Source organism: Besnoitia besnoiti, chromosome I (assembly GCF_002563875.1).
Source record: "Besnoitia besnoiti strain Bb-Ger1 chromosome I, whole genome shotgun sequence".
NCBI lineage: Eukaryota > Apicomplexa > Conoidasida > Eucoccidiorida > Sarcocystidae > Besnoitia > Besnoitia besnoiti.
This window is the reverse complement of record NC_042356.1, coordinates 8020781-8040239: the sequence shown is the minus strand read 5'-3', so window position 1 is coordinate 8040239 and position 19459 is coordinate 8020781. Positions and strand designations below refer to the sequence as shown.

Genomic DNA, 19459 nt, shown 5'->3' with positions numbered 1-19459 from the left:
AAGAATTTGCAAAGGAACTGTGGAGTTCCTCTTCGCTCCAGCCTTCAAGACGCTATAAGGTCAAACCGAGGAAATAAACCAGTCGCTGCAGCTGTGGTATGTTTTTAGATGGAGGGAGAAACCCTGGTATCCCTGAGTTGACGGAGGAGGCATGCATGCTTCCTCTCCACTCCGAAGAACGGTTTTTACAGGCCCGTTGGACGGTCACAAATCTGCGGTTTCTTCAACTGAATGGAATTCTCTGGCTGTTTTGCTTCGTAAAAAGTATGACTCAGGAGGATAGCGGTTCAGCGTATGAGCATTGCACACCCTGTGCATTCTTCGACGAGGCTGCAATGAAGACGGGTGTGCCGCGCGATAGAACTGACCGCTCTTATAGAACTGACCGCTCTTACCTCTGCTAACCCTATTGCCATAAGGAGTTCTCAGTATATTTATATTGCCACCTTTTTCTTGTAGGTTCAGTAGGGTTGTTTTTCAGAGTCATTTGCATGTGCTTGGAGTGAACTCCTCGGTGCGCGTCCCAGCCGGGGCCATCGCTCTCTCTTCACCGACCACATTGGACTCAACGCGCCACACGCTGTCTTCAGAGCCGTCGATAACGCTTATTTATTGCTGCGATTGCGTCAGTCAGACTTTTCGCCTGCATCCGGGTGCCGGAGCACCGCTGCTCTCCCCGCTTGTGCTGCGGTCGAAGACCTGTTACGATGGCGAGCCACTTAGGCCGTCTGACGCGAGAGAGATCACTGCTGCTCGTGTGTGGTCTGCAGGTCCGCACAAAAATGAAGGAAATCCGTGCATGGAATCTATTTCGGGGGCGGTTTCGATGTTTTGCCCGAGCCCGTGGGTCTGAAATATCTCATACTGGGGAGACAACGTGCTGCTTGACCAGGTCGCACACCCTTGGTTCGCATGGCGGGCGGTATCGCTGTGAATACTATTAACCAACACATAGTGCGAGAGCGATTGCTGCGCCTCATGGAGATTCAGTATTCTTTCCTGGTGACCGTCTTCTCTAAGGTGCTGCCAACCACAGAGTAGCTTGTACTATCGTGGAGGTAGGCGTGCAGGCATTGTTCCTCGTGCGCAGGCTCCCCGAGGAAAGCATGCTGGACCAGTCCCGCTCACCACTTCACAGACTATGAGGTTGTTGGTGCGCAGTGGGAAGATATCGCTCGTTGATCTAGGCGATTATGTTGTTGCACACATGTCCACTAGGCGTTTGGTATGTTACCGACGTAGGAGCGATTCAGGCCTCTCATTCGAAATTTCCCTGCTGTGGTCCACACAGCCAAACTAATGATGGACGCCGCCGCGATACTTGGTACGCACAGGGTTCCGCATCACACGCATCCACGAAGCCTACTCGCCGTGTTGAAGCGTGTTTGTTGCTCCATGCGGCTTCCGAAGAACTGTTAAGGCTTTGCGCAAGCTGCTGTCCCGCTGTGACGGTATAGACAGACACAGCTGCCAGATGCATCTGTGGTCCAGTCTAAACTGTTGTGCATCCCATTCACTTGCAGTTCTCAAATAGAGGAGCATCACTTCACCTAATGCGTACAGTTTCCTACGTGGGTGGCTGGCCGCCACCCGTGACAGTCGAGAGGCATATCTTGAGTCGTACCAGCAACTCTGTGTCCCGGCGGTTTTTCTGACACGCTCAATTTCACGCGAGCCTCCGGCTGAGTTGGGGAATCTCCGATGTCTCGAACCATGCACGGTTTACCACTACCAGCCATATGTTCCTGGATACTTCCTTTCGTGCCGTCCGCCGACACACTGCGAGGGCCTCCTGTCCTGTCCTCAGTGTATATTACACAATACCGAGGCCTCTCTAGGTTTAGGTTACCACACCCAAGCTCAAATCGTGATGACGATCATCGTTGTTCTCAGAGCTACCGATAGTCGTCACCGAACAGTACAGAGAGGCATTTGGAGCTACGGGTAAGACCGCAAGTAATTGCATTCGCTAGACTTAGTTTGCAGTAAATGGTGCGGCATCGATTTCCTGCGAACGAGTGCACGTCCCTTGGCACCGAATGCCTTCGAGGGGCAGCGTGAAGTTGAAATCAGGCCGGGACATGTGCAACCGCGCATGTATTCGGCTGTAACTTCAGCAGTGGAGGTTGTGCACCTCGTGTCACACCCTCCATGAGAGACGGCTCATACGGCGGTCACACTTTCTGATGTGGTTTGGTTGAGTGTAGGGGCCGAGCTGGATGCCTCGCTGGCCTCAGTCGTGGAGGATAAGACTCGTTTTTCGATGTGCACACCGTCGGTAGTCAAGGCTCTTAGTGAACCTCCGTTTGCGAAGCGTACGTCGGCTCTGCTGTTGGGAATAGAAGGCCACGTGTGCATCCAGGTAAGTTTTTTATTTTTCAGAAGAATCAGAAAAGTAATTTTGTCTGAGAGATGAGCACTCCAAGTACAATGCTATTAATCAGGCTAGCATCTGCCTAGAACATAACTGTGGAATAATCGTAATGTAGTAGAATATTGGATCCAACACCTTTAGCTATCTTAAGCAGTCCAGCGAGGTGGTGTACTGTATTCATAAAGAACCTGGTTGTCTGTATCCCGTAACCGAAGTGTTCCTGGGTAGCAGGAGTATTCACAGCTTGACCTAGTCTACCAAGCTGTCGTGCCCTCTTTGAGATGAGCTTCTGCGGCTCTGCACCAACAGCAACACGTCTATACCATGGAATGCATGGGAGTCCAGCTACCATACAGCGTCTCTAGGCCTATCATTCCTGCAAGCTGGAGTCTTTACCGAAGACTGCAGCGAGGCTACCTGTCGCTGTGCCAATGAACTGTACGCGTGACGCCGCTGGAGCGAATGCTTTTGAATCTTGTCACTCGTCGAACTTTTAAAGAGGGGTCCTTTTGCTGGAGAGGGCCGTACCTTGGTAAAGCCGAAGCGACGAACTCGCTCATGTATGGAAGGACAGCTTATACCTGTGTTCCGGGTCTTTGCCATACAGCAAACGTGCTTGGATTTGTTAGAACAAGGGTACGATGTTCACCTGCTGGTCGATGGGATTGCAAGCCAGGTGAGACCAGACAAACGTTTCCGCAAGTAAAGCCCTTTTGTACACCCCACTGTATCAGCATAAATTTTTGGAAGGACAAGCATCATGCCTCAGTCCTTCCGAAACGTACACAAGCAGAGGAGAAAACGTATGTATTTTAGTGCTCGGGCAGGGGAATCGTTTACGTTTCGCGTGCGCATACAGCCCATTGCACTCCTGCGATGTTTGCTATTCATGCGCGCAGAGAGACCTAGACTGCGAAGTGTCCCTCAAGGTTAGAACCGGTGATATCCTGATTGCCGCTATGCCTCCCGCAGTCGACGCCCGAAATCGACACGGTAGCGATACAGCTGTAACAGTATTTTCCGGGTAGAACACGCATGCGAAAGCGGCACTGGAAGAGGGTTTCACAAACGCTAGAGAGCGGACATCTTTTGTCGACTCTCAGTATTCCATCAAGTGTCCTCGCAGACACGAACTCCGGCTGATATTCATTTTGATGTCTGCAGAGGCTGGAGAAATCTGGCGTGTTCATTGCCACTGCCGAGGCTGTTTTATTCGAGCTAATGCACGACAGCATATACGAGCGCTTCAAGGTAAAGTCCGCCACTGGACTCAGAGCCACTTGCAGGCCATTCCACTTTCCGTTGGAACAACGTGCCCTAAGCCCGCCACGAAAGACCTAGTATGCAAGGCCGGCAACCTACAGAGGCACACCCCCGATGCCACAGAAGGCCGTACGGGGAGGGTGTTACTCAACGATTCCCATCTCTGCGACAGCGATCTTGAAGGGTGTCTACTCTATGACTGTAGGACCACGCATATTGAATGAGTGTCTTTTGGCGCTTCCGGTCTGCCGTGTGTTTTGCAGGAGGTATCACGGCTGATCGTGGAGTCGAACCGCGCTGCGTGTGCGGCTGTGGAGACGTAGGAGTCCACATTAGTCTCAGTTTGATGGCATTGCGATGCATCCATTAACCACGAAGCACCATAAAGGAATCACGGGCTACAGTATTTCGGCACCCGTTTCGAACGCTTCCTGAGAGCACCGCGTTTGTAGCACTCCTTTTAAACTTGTTGCGTGTGTTGCGTTTCATTTTCGGTTGTCCAACATTGTGTACAGTATTGCGCGTATGTTGTTAACCGAGTAAGTTCCGTCGTTGTTGATCTATCATTGACATGCTGATAACATCACGCTGAAGAAGCAGCCCGTCGTAGATTACTCACTCTAGATAGATACATACTGAGTGGCGTGTTTGAGACCGCTGAGCTTGCCCGAAATTGCACCACGTGGCACAGGTGGGGAGCATGGCTGCCGGCGTTTTGATGCTAGTGACGAAGGCGCTCCGAAGGATGCACTGTTGAGCCTGCATCAAAGCATTTGTTCTTGCGGTAGGCTGCGGCCGTGGCAAGAGGATATCATGAAAGCTGCAGTATGCGTATACGGCCTATATTAGAAGGTGGGGGAACACCCCACAAATACATCCCAGTTTCTCGTGTCACGAAGAGCTGTACCGAGGGGCGCCTCTCCGCTCTAATTTCATGGAGTATCACTAGTCCATTCGGCACGGTAGCTCTCTGCAGCAGAAACCCAAATAGCGGGGAGGCGGGGGGGTGGGGGAAACAGTAAAAGGCATACGATTCAGGGCCGACGTTGATTACTATACTCGATGCTGTTGCGCAATGCTGCTTTGAAAAGGGAAGACAACGCCCCCCCCTACGTCGTCGTTGCCACGGTCGTATTCTGCGGATTAATGAAAGCATCATAGCTGTTGCCATGCCCGCTCTCGCAATCCGAACGTCAGCGTTACCGAAGTACACGGACAACTCCGCGCTCCACCTGCAGGGGCACTTTTAAAGTATCCAAGTTTGGTGGTGGATAGCACTAGTCAACCGTTCGTCTGGAACAGGAGACAAAACCTGTGCGACGACGTGCGCCGCACTGTTCACAGGTGGTCATTAGTTTCTCGCCATCCGCGTTTGCAAAGTTGAGGATAGTGAAGTCGTTTCAACACTGTTGACACCCGCATCCACACTTGCAAGTAGTGTTTCGCATAAAACTGGCATCCGGGGTCTTCTGGACTGTTGGGTAGCCACGCGACCCACACACTCATCTGAAAGCTGTGAAGGACAGCGTGTTAGCGGGTTGCATCGCCACCAAGTCGGGAGGCGGCTTAGACAGGGATACGAGGCCCCGTTTCAACGCGAACGACGTCCTGGCGTTGCTCGGGGATCGGCAGGAATGAAGCGGAACACTTGAAACAGACAGTAGAACGTCTACTGAAATTGTTTGACATCCATGCGGTTGGCATCATTTGAGTGCACACACGCAAACGGATCGAAGTCGCTACGTGACCCGCTTGTGCTGGTGAGCATCCAGCTCCCATCTGCGTCGCTTGTCTCACTAGCTTTTCCCATTTCAGTCTGTCTAAAAAGCTTGGCTTTCAGTGGACGTGGCATGCCCACTGAAATATATTAGTTTGCAGCATCTGCGAGCTGGCCGAACCTCCTGCCACGACAGTGGACCTGTTCAACGTCGATGCTCAGGCGGGGCTGGGGCGGGGGGGGGGGGGGGGGGGGGGGGGGGGGGGGGGGGGGGGGGGAGACTGCGTGCGCCAGCTTGTAGCCTTCTTGTACCTCCTGCGTCACGAGATTAGGTCTTCCTTTCCGCGTTTTGCTTTTTGAGTCGCTACTGTTCAACTCCCCGAGACTCGGTTTTTTGGGGGGTGATCCTGGAAGCGTTTTTTGCGGCGATTCGCCACTGGGACAATTTTATTTGCGCGCAATTACACATTTCTTCTGCAGGCCATCTGCTCTCATTTTGCAGCGTGGCTGGGCTTCTCTACTGCCCTTCGTCGATGGAAGCCGTCTTCGTTACTTTAATGTCCATCGATATCGGTATTTCAAGCTGCCTTTTCAAGCAACACAGGGCACGAGCGCCCGGCCTGGAGTAACTATCCCACTTCGAAGACAACTCCTGAAGCTCAGTACGCACACCCCCGGTTGCTAATTGTTTCCTTGCAGGGAGGCAAATGAATCAGACTCAGCACAGCAGTGATGATTTCGGGAGCGGAGGTCGCAGCTATCCTGCGAAGCGGCGCAGGGCTCTCTCTCCGTCCTTGATGGCTCCTTCGCTATGTCATCCCATGCAGCAGTTTATGAGACTCTAGACAAGCTGCTGCATTTTCCTTTTTTCATACGCGATCGTTTGTGAGTCTGACCTCGGGCCCAGCAGCTCTGGGCCCCTCCTGGTTCTGCGGTTCACTCAGAGCAGAGCGTTTTGCGGCGAAGACTCGTCCCCTAGTTGCTCGTACCTCGGCGTTTTTCTGAGCGCGCGCTATTTTTTCATCCCTCTTTGACGGAAGCCCGCTCGCGTTAGTTTCTACGTAGTTCACTCACGCAAAGCTGCGATCCCGCCTCCCGGTCTCTCTCTGACAGTGGTTCGCTTGCTTCGCGGGGAACTTTTCGCTTCATGGCGATGGAAGGAGTGAGCACCGAAGCCAGCTCCGCAATGCATGACCAGCTTGAGTCTTCCAGGCGGAAATCTGAGCTGCCAGAGTGCGCGTTAGCCAACCTCGTTGTGGATGTCCTTTTTCCAACTGACCGCTGCGGCGGCCCCGACGGATTTGCCATGGGGGACTCTCCCAGAAGACAGCTGCGGAGATCCCCGCGCGCCGCGCGCGGCTCACAGAGCGGCGACGACGGTGACCCCGTAGGAACTCGCTGGGAGTGCCGCGTGGTCACGCCCGTTGTAGGCTTGAGCGTCGACTGCTTGTCGGCGGAAGGTTGCGGAGTGGTCGTGTGCGAACAGCCGTACTCGCTCTTCCCCATCTTTGACTGCTGTCACGTCGACTACCCCCGAGATACGGGGCTTGGAAAGACGATGGTAGCTTTGAGCTCGACGAGTCTTACAGGACCCCGCGCCTGACGGCGTCAGACAACGATGGAACCCTGTCCACACAGGCGCGGACTGCGCCTACCTCTCTCCGAGGCGTACGTGTCACGCACGGCGAAGAAGAGGAAGACGCAGCGGAAAAGTCGCAGGTCACTCACAAGACCTTACAACCGAAACCCGGCGAGGACAACAGAGACAAGCACACGCAGCCGATCAGGATCTTCTTCGGCACCTGGTAAGACCAAACATGAAGCAGAATCAGGACAGGAAGCGAGCGCCGAGCAGCCTAACGTTTGAGGAGGGTGCCAAGGCGGGGTCGGGGGGGGGGGGGGGGGGGGGGGGGGGGAGCAGGCGAGGACGAGGCGTGCTGTAGCGTATGCGCTTGTGACAGTAGCTCAGAGCGACTGGCAGATGCGGGAGTGGCTGGACAGCCTGTGCGCGTCACAGCCCCCGCGGCTCTCGTGTAGCGACCACCCGTCGAACGCCTGCTACACAGTGTTAACTGTTTTTTCTTTCTCGTGTACCAGTGCCCTCCCCGTCTTTCTGCTTCCGCGGGTTTCCTTGCCTCCTGTTTCGCGCCGCCGCCGCCGCTCGGAAACGATGGCCGATGAGCTGCGCACAAACAGACTTGAACCTCTTGCAGCTGAGTATCTCACGCCGCGCGGAGGGAGTGTCGTGCGTTGGGTTGCGCTCTTCGCTTTCTACCGCTCCAAGCGTCCGTAAGGCTCTCTGGGAGGGTGGCTGTCGCCTCTGCGCGTTCGGTCCTGGTGTGTGTCTGTGTGGATCTGCGCCGCCATGCTCTCCACCCCGCCCCCCCCTGCTTACTTGTTTTACTTCTTGAAGACGCCGGGTGAATAGGCTGGCCTGCCGCATTCAAAGACGCGCGCAGCCGCGGGACCCCGGTTTGTCTCTGCGCTAAATGTGGCTGCCGGCATTTGCTCTGGGCTGTGTGTGTGTCGTCAGGAACACAGAGTACTCGGAGTTCCCAGCGGAGTTCATTGCCGCGCAGAAGCAGCAGTGCGGTCGACAGGAGGAGAGGTACTGCAAAACAGCGCAGGCGATGCAGCAGCGGCTGAAGAAGGACTCGATTCGCAGACTGTCTAAGGACGAGACGCTGGGGCAGGCCTCAACTACCGGAACGGAGACGCATGAATTCTCCACGTGGTCGCTGGCGCCCTTTGAGGCGGAGGAGAGCGAGGAGGATCGGATCACAGTCGCAGGCGAAGAGGACGATGACGACGCCTACGACGCCGACGACGCCGACGGCGACGGCGCAGACGTGGCGCCGAAGGACAAGTCGCACTTGCTCGAGGGCCTTTCGGAGGGACAGCAGCCCCTCAGAGACTGGCTAAAGGGCGGCTACGACATCTACGTCGTCACTCTCCAAGAGGTCACAAGTAAGGCTCCTCCGCTCTCGTTACCTGACGCGCAGCCCTCTCTGCGCCTTCTGCACGCGCGCTGCAACCGCGACCGCGCGCCCGCGCTCGCCCACCTCGTGGCGGCAGGATGCGGGGGTCGAAGCCCCGAGGTTGCTGTGGGCGGCCTCCGCCACTGGGTGCCCAGTTGTAGCTTTCGCGTGCCTCTGCTGTCTGCGATTGCCAGGCGACAATATTTTCCAGGCGATCTCGTTCTACCTCGAGAGCGAGAACAAGGAACCGTTCCTTCGCGTCGACATGGGCGAAGGCAAAATCTCCGGATACGGGAAGGGCGCGTGGACGAAGATGAAATCGACTTGTGAGTGAAGCGTGCGTCAGAGGGACAAGTCTGGGGTTGTGTCTGAAGAAGAGTGTCCGCGCGCGCCAGGCTCCTCTCCAGCCCCCGTTTGCGTGTGCCTCCTCACTCCGGCTAGCGCAGCGCAGCAGCCGTCTACTGCGTGTTGATCCACGCAGTCACTGGGCTCCTCCGGGCAAACCAGCTGGCTCCCGACTCGACACGCCTTTCACCACTAACCTCATTTCTTCTGATATGTCTGCAGTCTTGAGTCGCTGCGCATGACTTGCGGACGCAGCCGCGCACAGAAGTGATCTCTGCCTTCGCATGCGTGGGGCGGCCGGAGGCGTCGCGCCGGCCTTCTGCGTGGCTACGTGGAGCTGCTGCTCGCCTGTGCCCACTTGCTACTCGCGTGTCTGCGGGCTGTGCGCAGCGATGGCGTGCTGGATCCGAGAGTCGAAGCTGTGGCCGCTCGGCCCGGTTCGTCCACTCGCCTACAAGGCCTTTTCCTTCAGTGAGTGTCTCCTCCGGCGCGGCAGGACCTCGCGCACAGCATAGTCTGCTGTGTGTCGCGCAGCGCGGCGTTGCGCCGATGTGGAGGGTTGAGGCGACAGCGCCGATAGATCAAGTGTAGTGGTCCCCTCCCGCGCGCAGCTACGGACACCGTATCTACGGATGTCGAAGGCAATGCGCCAGGTGTGTGCGTGTGCGTTAGGGGCCTAGTGGAGCTCTGCCGACGCGCGACGTGGACCGTCACACATTCGCAGGATTTTCCGCGGGTTTGCATGGTCAGGCGTGCTGTCCGCGCGTGTCTCTGCTGCGCAGCTGTCCTTAACGGCAGCAAGGGAGCCATTACAGTCGTGCTGAAGGTCCACCAGCAGCTTGTCTGCTTCATCGGCTGTCATTTGCCTGCGTCGCACAAGGTAGGCAACTGCCGCGTGGGCGTCTCGACACGCGCCTCCACCCGCACCTCAGCCACAGCTCTGCATTGTGCTCGGCCCACACAGAGATGCACGCATCCAGTATATACATGTATACGTGTATTGTTATATATCTTCGTCTGTGCCAAGTTGCTGACAAGCTGCAGACTCAGTTAAAGACTTGAGGGTACCTGTAGTGCACAGTTGCACTCGGCGGCGGGCGAGACTCTCGATTTCCATTGTGACGTGGATTGGGTTCTCCTCCATCAGCGGGCTCTGTGGGTTCGGTGCAGGAGCGCGGCAAGGCGCGGGCGTTTATTCGAAGCAAAATCGCAGCGATGTACAGTTACGAGAAGGGCGTCGACTTCACGCGTGTTTTCCACCACATCTTCTGGGCCGGCGACTTCAACTTCCGGTGCCTAATCTCCTCAAAAAAAGCGCGTAGGGGCTTCGAAAAATGCCGCCGCCACGGGTGACGCTTCGTCTACGTTTCTTCGCACGAGCCGTTATATGCTGCGCGACAGAAGTGACACGCGACCAACGCCCTCTTTATATTAATCGTTTGCGCATACGAACAAACCCAGAGAAGGGCGCTCATGCGTCACATCACTGCTTTGTAGTGCGCACGCGTATACCTGTACGTTTATACACACGGTCGTGTCGTTGTGCGCATGCGGTGGCGACTGTTCCATTTTGTACAACAGCGATGTTTCCTTCGTCTGTGTGCATTGCCTTCTCTGCGCAGTAGACATGCTGAGAGCGGGCAAACTGCAAGAGCTCCAGCAGTACGACGAGCGGGCGCTGGAAGCTGGCAAGGAGATGGAAATGCATGTAAGCACAGCCGTTTGTTGCAACTAATCGGGCATTCTCTGAACCAAAGAAGGCGCAGATGAACAGTTTCACTCAGCTTATAGACGACGCGTTCGTGGGTTTCGGTAATTCCGCGTTTGAGGCTCAGGATTTCTTTGTGGGAGAGTAAAGGGAACATGGCGGACCATCAGATCTGTGCAGAGGCTCAGTTCGTATACAGTTTCGTTTCATGTATACACACACTCGTACATGTATATAATTACACATATATATATATATATATATATATACAAACGCGCTTCTGTCTACGGCGGCGTTTGGCGCAAACATGCGAGGTCGACTTTCACATGTAGGCCGTGTTTGGTTTTTTCGCTTTTGGCTGTCTGCAGCGATGGGTGGAGGCGCCAATCACGTTCCTTCCCACGTACAAGAAGCGCGACGGGCGACCGCCGCTCGACATGTCGAAGCCGGATTGGGTTGAGGGGGAGTATCAAGTCACGATGAAGAAAAAAGGAATGCTGGGAGCAACCAAAACCGTCGATCGTCCCCCATCGGTAAGCAGATGATTGACTAAGTTCGTGAGCGTGCCCTTGCGACTCGTTCCCGGAGTTCAGCAGCCGGTTGAGCGCGTTGCACTCCCGAGGCACAATGCATCATGCCTTCCAGTCTTCCTTCTCTGCAGCTGACGCGTTTCTTGCGTGCGAACAGTAGAGCGGCTCCGGGACTGCCGTCCTGCTGGCTGTGTACTCGATGTAGATCTCCCAGGGAACACGCATGCGAGCGCGTCTGCCGCCCGCGCCACGGGACCCCTCCTCAGAGCCGCGGCAAATTGGTCGAATCGCCTGTGCTGCGCGCGTTGCGGCTTTGCGTGGTGTACCTACAGTGGTGCGACCGCATTACCCGGTGGTCTCGAGGCGAACTCGAGTTCAACGTCTACTCAAGCAGCGACGAGTACTTCGCCGCCACGCCAAGCTCCCGCAGTACGTGTCTCTCAGGCAGGCGTGCCAAACTCAAGTCGGACGGCACATTAGCAAGCTGCTGTTTTTTCTCAACCTTTAGCGTATTTGGTTGGCTCCCCTGGGTGAATAGTGTCTTGCGAACCTACACCATGCCGGTCAATCGCGTCGTTTCGCGAAGCACCAGGGAAGACCATGCTAATGAGGACTGAACAAAGCTCGCAGAAGCCACGGAATATCGCACTGCCAGCGACGTGAGACGCGCTGGCAGTGCATGCGATCCGCGTGGGTAATGAGTGACTCTGTGTGGGCGGAATGCTTTGCATGCGGCAAAGCAGTTGGCGGCCTCGTCGCCGATGCTGCCCCTTGAACACGATTGCAAGCGGTGGCACTCGATTGGTGTGCGTGTAATGCGTTGTACGCGACTGTAGAGTGGGAACTTCTTGGTCCGTGTCTCAAGACGAGACGGCTGGAGCTGTTCAATCCAGCATCACAGAAACCAAGTACTCGAAAGGCTATTCGCATCTTGGGCGTCGGAGCCCGGATGAAAGTGCTGCGTGCTGGCTCTGTGTCTTCAGCGATTCTCATGGCCAGCGACCACGCGCCTGTGGGCGGCGGATTTTCGCTGTACGCGCTGGATCCCAAGTTCACCTTGCCGAAAACATTCATGGCAGATCCCTCAGAGCAGTTTGAGCGTGCTGAGAGCTGACGGAGTTTCCTCTGCGCCTGGGTCGCCCCGTGGCTCCGCGGTGGTATGCTGCCAAATTCAAGATCGATGCCGAGTTCGTCTCGCCGACTGCGTGGCTGTCCTCAGCCGCCGACTGCGTGGCTGTCCTCAGCCGCCGACTGCGTGGCTGTCCTCAGCCGCCGACTGCGTGGCTGTCCTCAGCCGCCGACTGCTCTGCTAGTGTCTTGGTGGCTCAGCTCTCTCGTCGGCTTCGCTTGCAGACGTGCGTGCAACCTACAAAAGGTAATATAAAGTGCAATGCAAAGGATCGTTTTACTGTTACATCAGGCGCGTGGAACGTCGCGGGGCAGGGCGCGGCTCTGTTTGCGTGGCAGCGGTCGGTGAGCGCTGAATGGGCATCTCGGCAGATTCGCGTGCACGCAAAGGGAGGAGAGTACCAAGGATGTTAATAGAACCTAAAATTTCCTCACTCCTAGTACTGCAAGGCCTCCTATATTCCAATCAGTTGCGGAGGCGTATGCTTATGGAGGTCACACACGCGGGGAAAGGGAACCGCGAAAGGCGCCACGAGGGATAGTCGAGAGCCTTTGCGAACAAGAGCCACGCGATACGTCGCGCGCGCGAATGCCCCGTGCGATACGTGGTGTAGAATAGCTTTTCACTCCATAGGGTGCGTTCGCTGCAAGTCAGAGCTCCGCTGCTGTCGACCGTAGGAGTTCGCGTCTTCGAGACTTGTCGTGTCGATGCTTGTGGCACTTGGTTCTCGGGACTCTCGGCGACACATCGACGGCGCTGAGTTGAGAAGCGGCGCGAGTTAATTTTTCGGAATGCTGCTTGCTCTGTCCGCGGTGGCGTCCCTGTTGGTAGGCAGGCCACGCATTCATGCCCGCGTGCGAGTGTGCGGCAGGCCGCGATGCGCCTTGGAGCGGAATCGAGGAATCGACGTCCGTTCGCGAGGCATCCATGCAATTTTCGGAACTGCAGTTTCTTGTAGGGGTGTTTTAGCGAAATGCATCCCTACCAGTTCGTTAAAGAAGGTTCTTCATGGCAAGTTGCCTGAATGAGCTTTTGGCGTGTATGTAGTCTCCGGGATGCACACTTAGTGGATTTTTGGGTACGGAATTGAAGTGCCTTCTCGTCGTGCAGCAAGCAAGCTACCTTTCTTGCTCCACGGGCCACACTACCCTGCTGACTCTCTCGAAACGCATGCGCCGCTCTCCCTCACAGGTTGTGATGTTCCTCGGCCGGGAGCTGCACAGTTCGATTTCAGCCAAAGCGCGAAAAGTGCGCTGACCGTGCCGGCCTGTACCACAGGGGAAAACGGTCCCAGGCGCACCATATTTTTTTTTCACAAATGCAGATGCTTTGTGTTTATGGTTGTCCAACTATACGGCAGATGCCTGGTGCGGATATCTGCCTTCTCCGTTTCTCGGAAGTGTCTCTGCAGACATCTCCTCATATGCAGTTTTACTCGTATTGTTATTCAACTATGGGGCAGATACCTGATTCAGATGTCTGCTTTCTTCGTTCTCTGGAAACGTCCTTGCACAACAGCAGCCACGCTTCCGCTCGGCTCTGGCATTTCTAATATATTTTCGCAGGACGGAGCTTGAGGGGTTGGTCACGAGCCGCCGAGGTCGTTTTGTTTTGTCCTGCGTGCGCTCGCTGAATGTCGCCGACGTGTTGGTGGTGGTAGGGGGGGCGGCGGACGGCGCAGGTATGCCCTCGACCTGGAGGGAGGCGAGGATTTTGCCGGCAGTGGAAAAAAGGCATGGGAGGACCTCAGGCATGGCATGACCTCTCTTGCTCCGGACGGTAATACTTTGTAATGTGTGAGTGTCGTGTTCAGTTTGGTGCACTGGCGGCAAAATCCTGCAAACTTGCAGGGGTTGATGAGATGACTTTGCCAGGGAACATGGTATTAGGTTGTCAGGACTGCTATTTTGCACTCGTTCCCATCAATGTTCACCGGGAGGATTCTACTGACATTTGTGGTGACCTATTGTACTCGTGATCGGATAACTGTGTTATAAGAACCATCCTGATCAACACTACGCATGGCAGAATAGTTGCGAGGACGACTTGCCCCTGTCGCGCCAGTGTGGCGGAATCTACGTCTACCACTTATTGAGAGCATGCCGCCGCTGCAACAGATATTGCGAACACGATTGGTGTCGTTGCATGCACTGATAGGCACTAGTCATGGAAACTGACGCGCTATTGCCCTTAGCTGACTCACAGGTCTGCTTCTGCAGCTGGTAGAGCGCGCTGCTCACCCTTGGCGGACGGCAGCCTGCCAGTCCTCTAGATAGTGCGCTACAATTGGTGAAAGTTGTAGGTGTACTGGAAGGATGACGCCCAGGGTCGTTTTTCGTTCTGGGCTCCAGCGCCGTTAACGAGCTGAATGCCGCCCCAACCTGTGGATTAGGATTAAGAGTTAAACGTTTCTTTCTACCAGCAACCGTATCGGCACATGCCGCACATACATATCACTCGGACGTCCCCCGTTTGCGCATGCTTATCTGTGGTGACAAGATGGGATCGACGCGACTGTTTCACCAGTCTTGTTTGCCGTTTCGTGCATCATCCTCAGTGATAAGCTTTCCCGCTGGGACAGAACAGATCCTCCAACCTCAACATCGTCTGACCAGCGCCCATCACATAGTTGTTCCACGTGCATATGCTAGCTGCTCACGGCCCTAGTTGCTCCTCGCATACCCTGTGTGCTCCTCTAGTGTCTAGAACTAAATGACCAACTTGAGGCCACCAGCTCAAGACGCTGCGGCGTGACTAACGATACTGAGTGGGATCACTGTGTCTAAATAGGCCACTATTTTCGCCACACGACGGGCATCGAAGGCTAGCAAGACAGGAATGTACCTCTGTCCTTTTGACTTGTGGTTTTATGCGGTCGTGGCTCGCTTTTTACTCTTTCAAGCTTTCCACAGACCCTCATGATCTGGTTGCGGCCGGTAGCGTGTACTCGCATGCACCCATCACTACTGAACAGATGGCATGCATATATTACCCGCGTTGTTGCTGCTCAACTACCGGACAAGAAATGTCTAACATCCTGTCCTCCTTGTTTGAGACTTGAATGCACCGTGGAATTCCGAGACCAATAGATATCTCGTTCTTCTTTGCTGTGTCTCGTTATGAGGTATTTTGATTGCCCCTGATTGCCCTCTGGCTTTCTCGAGTGTGCCGTGGCGGCGGGTCTCGTTATCTCTTCGCCGTCTATGAAGGACTGTAAGAAAAAATGGGAGGCTTAGCCAGAAAGAGACGTTTTGTTTTTCTTAGTAGAGTTCTCATTCTGTGGGCTTGCCTCTTGTAACATGCGTCCATGCGCTGCTGTCTGTACACCTCCAATTTTCACGTGCTCCGTCCTGCAAAACTGCACCCTGAAAGTCGAAGTACTTTCACAGCGTTCTTCTTCTGCTGTCTCTCATCCAAACACCACATCTTGCCGAATTTGTCTCGTTACTTCCCGAGCGCTGCTGCTTCCAAATAGCGAGGCCGTGAAGTGCACCACCTGTGTATCTGCCGGCATTCTGACGTTTTTCTGAACTACATCCTCGCAGCTCGCCTTCCTGAAGGACATTCTGTATGCACGAGGGGCACGCGGTGACGCCGAACCGGCTGTCGTTTGCCTCTGCTTCGCGAAGAACGCACGGGTTGCTGTGTCGCTTCGCCGTCAAGAAAATGAGCAACATCGGCAGAGGAGTCTTCCTCGCTGGCGTGGGCTTGTTCGTCCGAGCCGCCTACTGCGTCATCCAAGGTTTGTCCGGACTTCTGGCCTTTTTAAATCACGGCTTTTGCTCTGTTAGTTAGGTATTAGGTAGAGGTCCCACCCTAACTTCACTCCTCAACTCTATGTGCCCCGGCGCGATGGCGACGACTCATTTCCTCTGAACCTCCATCCTATGGCCTCGTTTTTTCCTACATAGTTTCTGTTTGGACGCGCATCGAACCTGCGGAAGCCCTGAGGCGCTCGTGTAGACGTCAGCTTCCTTGATGTCGTTTGCCTCGACGTTTCTACCAGGAAGTTGGGCTCTCCGTCTGAAGCCTCCCGTCGAACTCCCTGAACACAACCACATAGAAAACTGTATGGATTACTGTGGCGTCGGCGAAAGTGAGTGATCCTTTTCTCTCCTGCGAAGATACGGGTTTGTGTACAGCTCGGCACGCCCTTCGACAATCCGGCGGACATCTGGATGACTTCGTCTTGCCGTGGAACGTGAGTTACATGACTTGAGACGGCCCCCATGATTGGAGAGGAAAGCCTCAGGACAGCTGCAGTCTTCCCTCTGGCGGAGAGGCGACCCCGTGGAAAAGACATTTTTCCTTTGTGGAGCGACGTGCACAGCTGCCGATACGCTTCGTCATATACATAGACTTGGATGTGCGTATTTCCTCTGGAATGGATGGAAAAATTGGTGCCCCGTACGACAACATTAGAATCATACAGAAAAGAGTAGCACTGACCTCACATGCGCTCACGGGCACGTAGTTGCGCAGGAAGGAAGGCGAAAAGCGGAAGTTTGCACAGGCCAGTGAGGCTCGGGGTGTATGAGCGCTCTCATTTGTCCGAGCCGGTCTCCGGGTATTTGTTCAGTAGCAGAGGTGGTTAAAACGCGCCAGCTGATCCGCGGGCACCGATGCCGTCGGCGCAGTGCCTTCTAGAAGTCCTGGAGTTTACGTGTGAGCACGGGACAGCGTATCTGCTTCTCACAGTCGGGTTCGGGTTCCTCTGTGTTTTTTCCGGCTCTGCTGTCACGCATCCGGCGTGTTCAGGTCGTTCTCCTCGTCGTCGTCGCAGCCGCCGCGTGCCTGGCAGGAGGCCTGAAGAGCCTGAGCGGCTTCAAGCCGATTCACCTCGCGGAAGGAGAAACTGCGTACGCCACCGACCGCTTTGCCTCCAAATGCCTCGTCAGAGGCTCCCGGTGTTCAGCGACGGCACATGTCACTGCACACAAAGCGAAGAAATGGCGATTCGTGTACAGGGATGAGAAGCGGTACTCTGCTTTGAAGGGAGAGTGTTTAGGCGTGCCGTGTCGGGAACGGGCATGCGATCCAGTGCCCACGTGACGCGCGTGTTGTCGTCCGCAACTTGTCTGGGAACGGCGTAAAGCTAGCTCCCCACTTTGGACTGCTTCCACTGAGTGTTGGGTTGTTAGTGAACAGACGCATGGGCTCCATTGGGCGCTTTGCTGTCTGCGTGTTCTGACTCAGATGCTGGGACAGGCTCCACGAGCGATTCAACTTTCGCCTCTATGCCACCAGAGCCGCATGCGTGTCGAGGCTTGTTCAGAACTTCGTCACGCCGCCTCCCGCGTAGTCCACTTTGTGCTCACCTCAGCCTTCCCTCCACAGTGCGGATAGATTTTGCTTCGCGGCGAGCGACATGACAGGAACACGAGACCGTCGGAAGGCACTTACGCGAACACAGGGACAGGACGCGCATGCGATCCGCTCTTTCCTTTGAACGAAGGCATCTAAAGCCCGCCGGGAGCTGCACTGGTCTAGCGTCCCCGGACTAGCGTCCCCGGAAGGTGCGCTCTTGTTAAACCCTATACTTTGGTGTTCTGTGCTACAACTGCTACGCTATTAACGGTGTTCTTTTGTGTGCTGCAAACCGTGGAACACAATATAAAATGCGGACGTCGTGTAGGCGTTGACATGAAAAAAGGAACCGTCGCCGAAAAAAGGTGTACCCGCGTAGTGCCAGCCACTTTTTTGTCCTTCTCAGCCGGAAGCAGCGAGCCTTCGACTTCCGATGGTGCAAATCGACGGCGATGCTTTCCAGTTCCTCATGAATGAGCTGCTTCACGAAAACAGCCCGGCTTGAATTCCTGCGTCTGTTCTTTCTGACCGCTGATTTCTTCGTCTTTCCGGATCCTCCTAGCTTCTCTAGTCCCCTCGGTAACGAAAAATGACCGGTATGCATCCACGAATATCACGCCACTGCTTCGGGCCTCTTGCATACCACTAAGACTAATGGAGCAAAGGCCGTAAAGATGCAGTGATGGCTGTCAGCCTCGCTGAGCTGTCCGACTGCAAACATTGTTCCGCTGAGGGCTCCACTCTTGCGGAACTTCGTCTGTGCGAAATCTTGCACTCGATCCTGCGGCACACACACTCGCGCCGGTCAGTAAATGACGGATCAGTGACTCAGACGATGACATTCCCCCCCGTATGCCTTCTTTGTTACGCTGTATCCAAACCGAAGAGTCATTCCGCTGCAACCGTAGCCCTGAAGCAAATCGCTCCCACCACGGCCTGTCAAGAGCTCATTTCCACTTGCCTGTCGATATATTTCTGCAGCGACGGCTCCCAACAGGAAACTGTTGGATTCGCCCACAACACTGACAATTGCAAGCGAGAAGTGGTTACTCTCAGACAAGGCGATCTGCGCGGAAAATTGGCACACCCGTACGTTCCCTAAACCCGTCCAGTACACGGCAGCAACGCCAGCGCAACGCTCCATTCGAGACAACGGAATGTCTCTACCACGAAGAACTTTGTACACATCCTGAAACGTTTCGCACACGAAGGCTACCTCAGCTGTTCTGTCAACTGTTTAGCCGTGCGCTCTCTCTAGGCAGAGAACAACTTGTGTGCGCGCAGCCGGCACCGCAGTTATCTCATTAAGCCTTTCTCGCCCTTTGCCTCTTTCCAAACACGACTCGTTTTCGATTCTTTGGACGAACTTGTCCCATTTTCGCCATGAGCTTGCATGGAGGGCCGTCCCGTGCCGCGTGTCAACTGTGTGCGGTTGGCCTGCGGTGCGTTTCTGGTGTGTGCATGCGCGTGACTCCCCTGTTTTTCGTTGGTGTGACTTTTCGCCAACTCACCTGCGAGGAGATGGCACAACTCAAGAAGAACACATTGACCCTTTCCTCAGGGCGGGACGCGCAACCGTCATTTCGAAAAGTGACAAAGAAGATAGTTCCAGTTCGATCTGGAATTATGGAAACCTGCACCGAGCAGCCAAGCCCCCCCTCGCCTCTTCGCAGCAAGTTCGTCTCCAGAAAGATGGGATCAATACTCGATCGATCCTCTCTCGCTTCCCTGGCGCTCTGTCGAAGAGGAGATTGTGACGCTGTCCTGTTGTGAGGTGGATAAAACGGGCGAGCGCGGCAGGAACGCCCGGTGCCGCAAGGCGAGGCCTCTCCAGAAATCTGGACGCCGTCGCAGACTTCGCACGTATGAATACGGCTCGCGCGCACACCGCGCGTTCCCCTCGGGTTTCCCAATCTCTGTTTCTTGTACTCTTCCCTCTTCGGAGGTTTGTCGGTGCGTGAGGGCACGCGGCTTTCGTAGCCAGCCGTAGCGTCTTGCTGTGTTTTGTCGCGCTCTGTGTGGTTTACGGCCGGCGTCGTGGCTGAGTGAGAGGCTGCGGTCGCTGTTCCCCGTCGCGCCCGTGCAGAGAAACAGGTTTCCTCCTGCTG

At 55.2% G+C, this 19459-nt stretch overlaps 3 protein-coding genes across 3 annotated transcripts; all 3 read left to right on the top strand.

Moving 5' to 3' along the window:
* Positions 1-2263: 2263 nt before the first annotated feature.
* On the top strand, positions 2264-3960 carry BESB_011290 (uncharacterized protein; the record flags this gene model as incomplete). Its single annotated transcript, XM_029359883.1, has 4 exons — positions 2264-2362; positions 2982-3050; positions 3539-3625; positions 3901-3960. The coding sequence occupies 4 exons, from the start codon at positions 2264-2266 to the stop codon at positions 3958-3960; spliced, it is 315 nt and encodes a 104-aa protein (XP_029222796.1).
* Positions 3961-6501: 2541 nt separating this feature from the next.
* On the top strand, positions 6502-12029 carry BESB_011280 (endonuclease/exonuclease/phosphatase family protein; the record flags this gene model as incomplete). The annotated part of the gene is made up of 11 exons (XM_029359882.1): positions 6502-6830; positions 6944-7159; positions 7888-8321; positions 8527-8658; positions 9068-9148; positions 9460-9557; positions 9848-9995; positions 10300-10385; positions 10754-10918; positions 11248-11344; positions 11899-12029. The coding sequence occupies 11 exons, from the start codon at positions 6502-6504 to the stop codon at positions 12027-12029; spliced, it is 1917 nt and encodes a 638-aa protein (XP_029222795.1).
* Positions 12030-15710: 3681 nt separating this feature from the next.
* Positions 15711-17346, top strand: BESB_011270 (uncharacterized protein; the record flags this gene model as incomplete). Its single annotated transcript, XM_029359881.1, has 4 exons — positions 15711-15786; positions 16187-16245; positions 16803-16903; positions 17241-17346. The coding sequence occupies 4 exons, from the start codon at positions 15711-15713 to the stop codon at positions 17344-17346; spliced, it is 342 nt and encodes a 113-aa protein (XP_029222794.1).
* Between the last annotated feature and the right edge of the window lie 2113 nt (positions 17347-19459).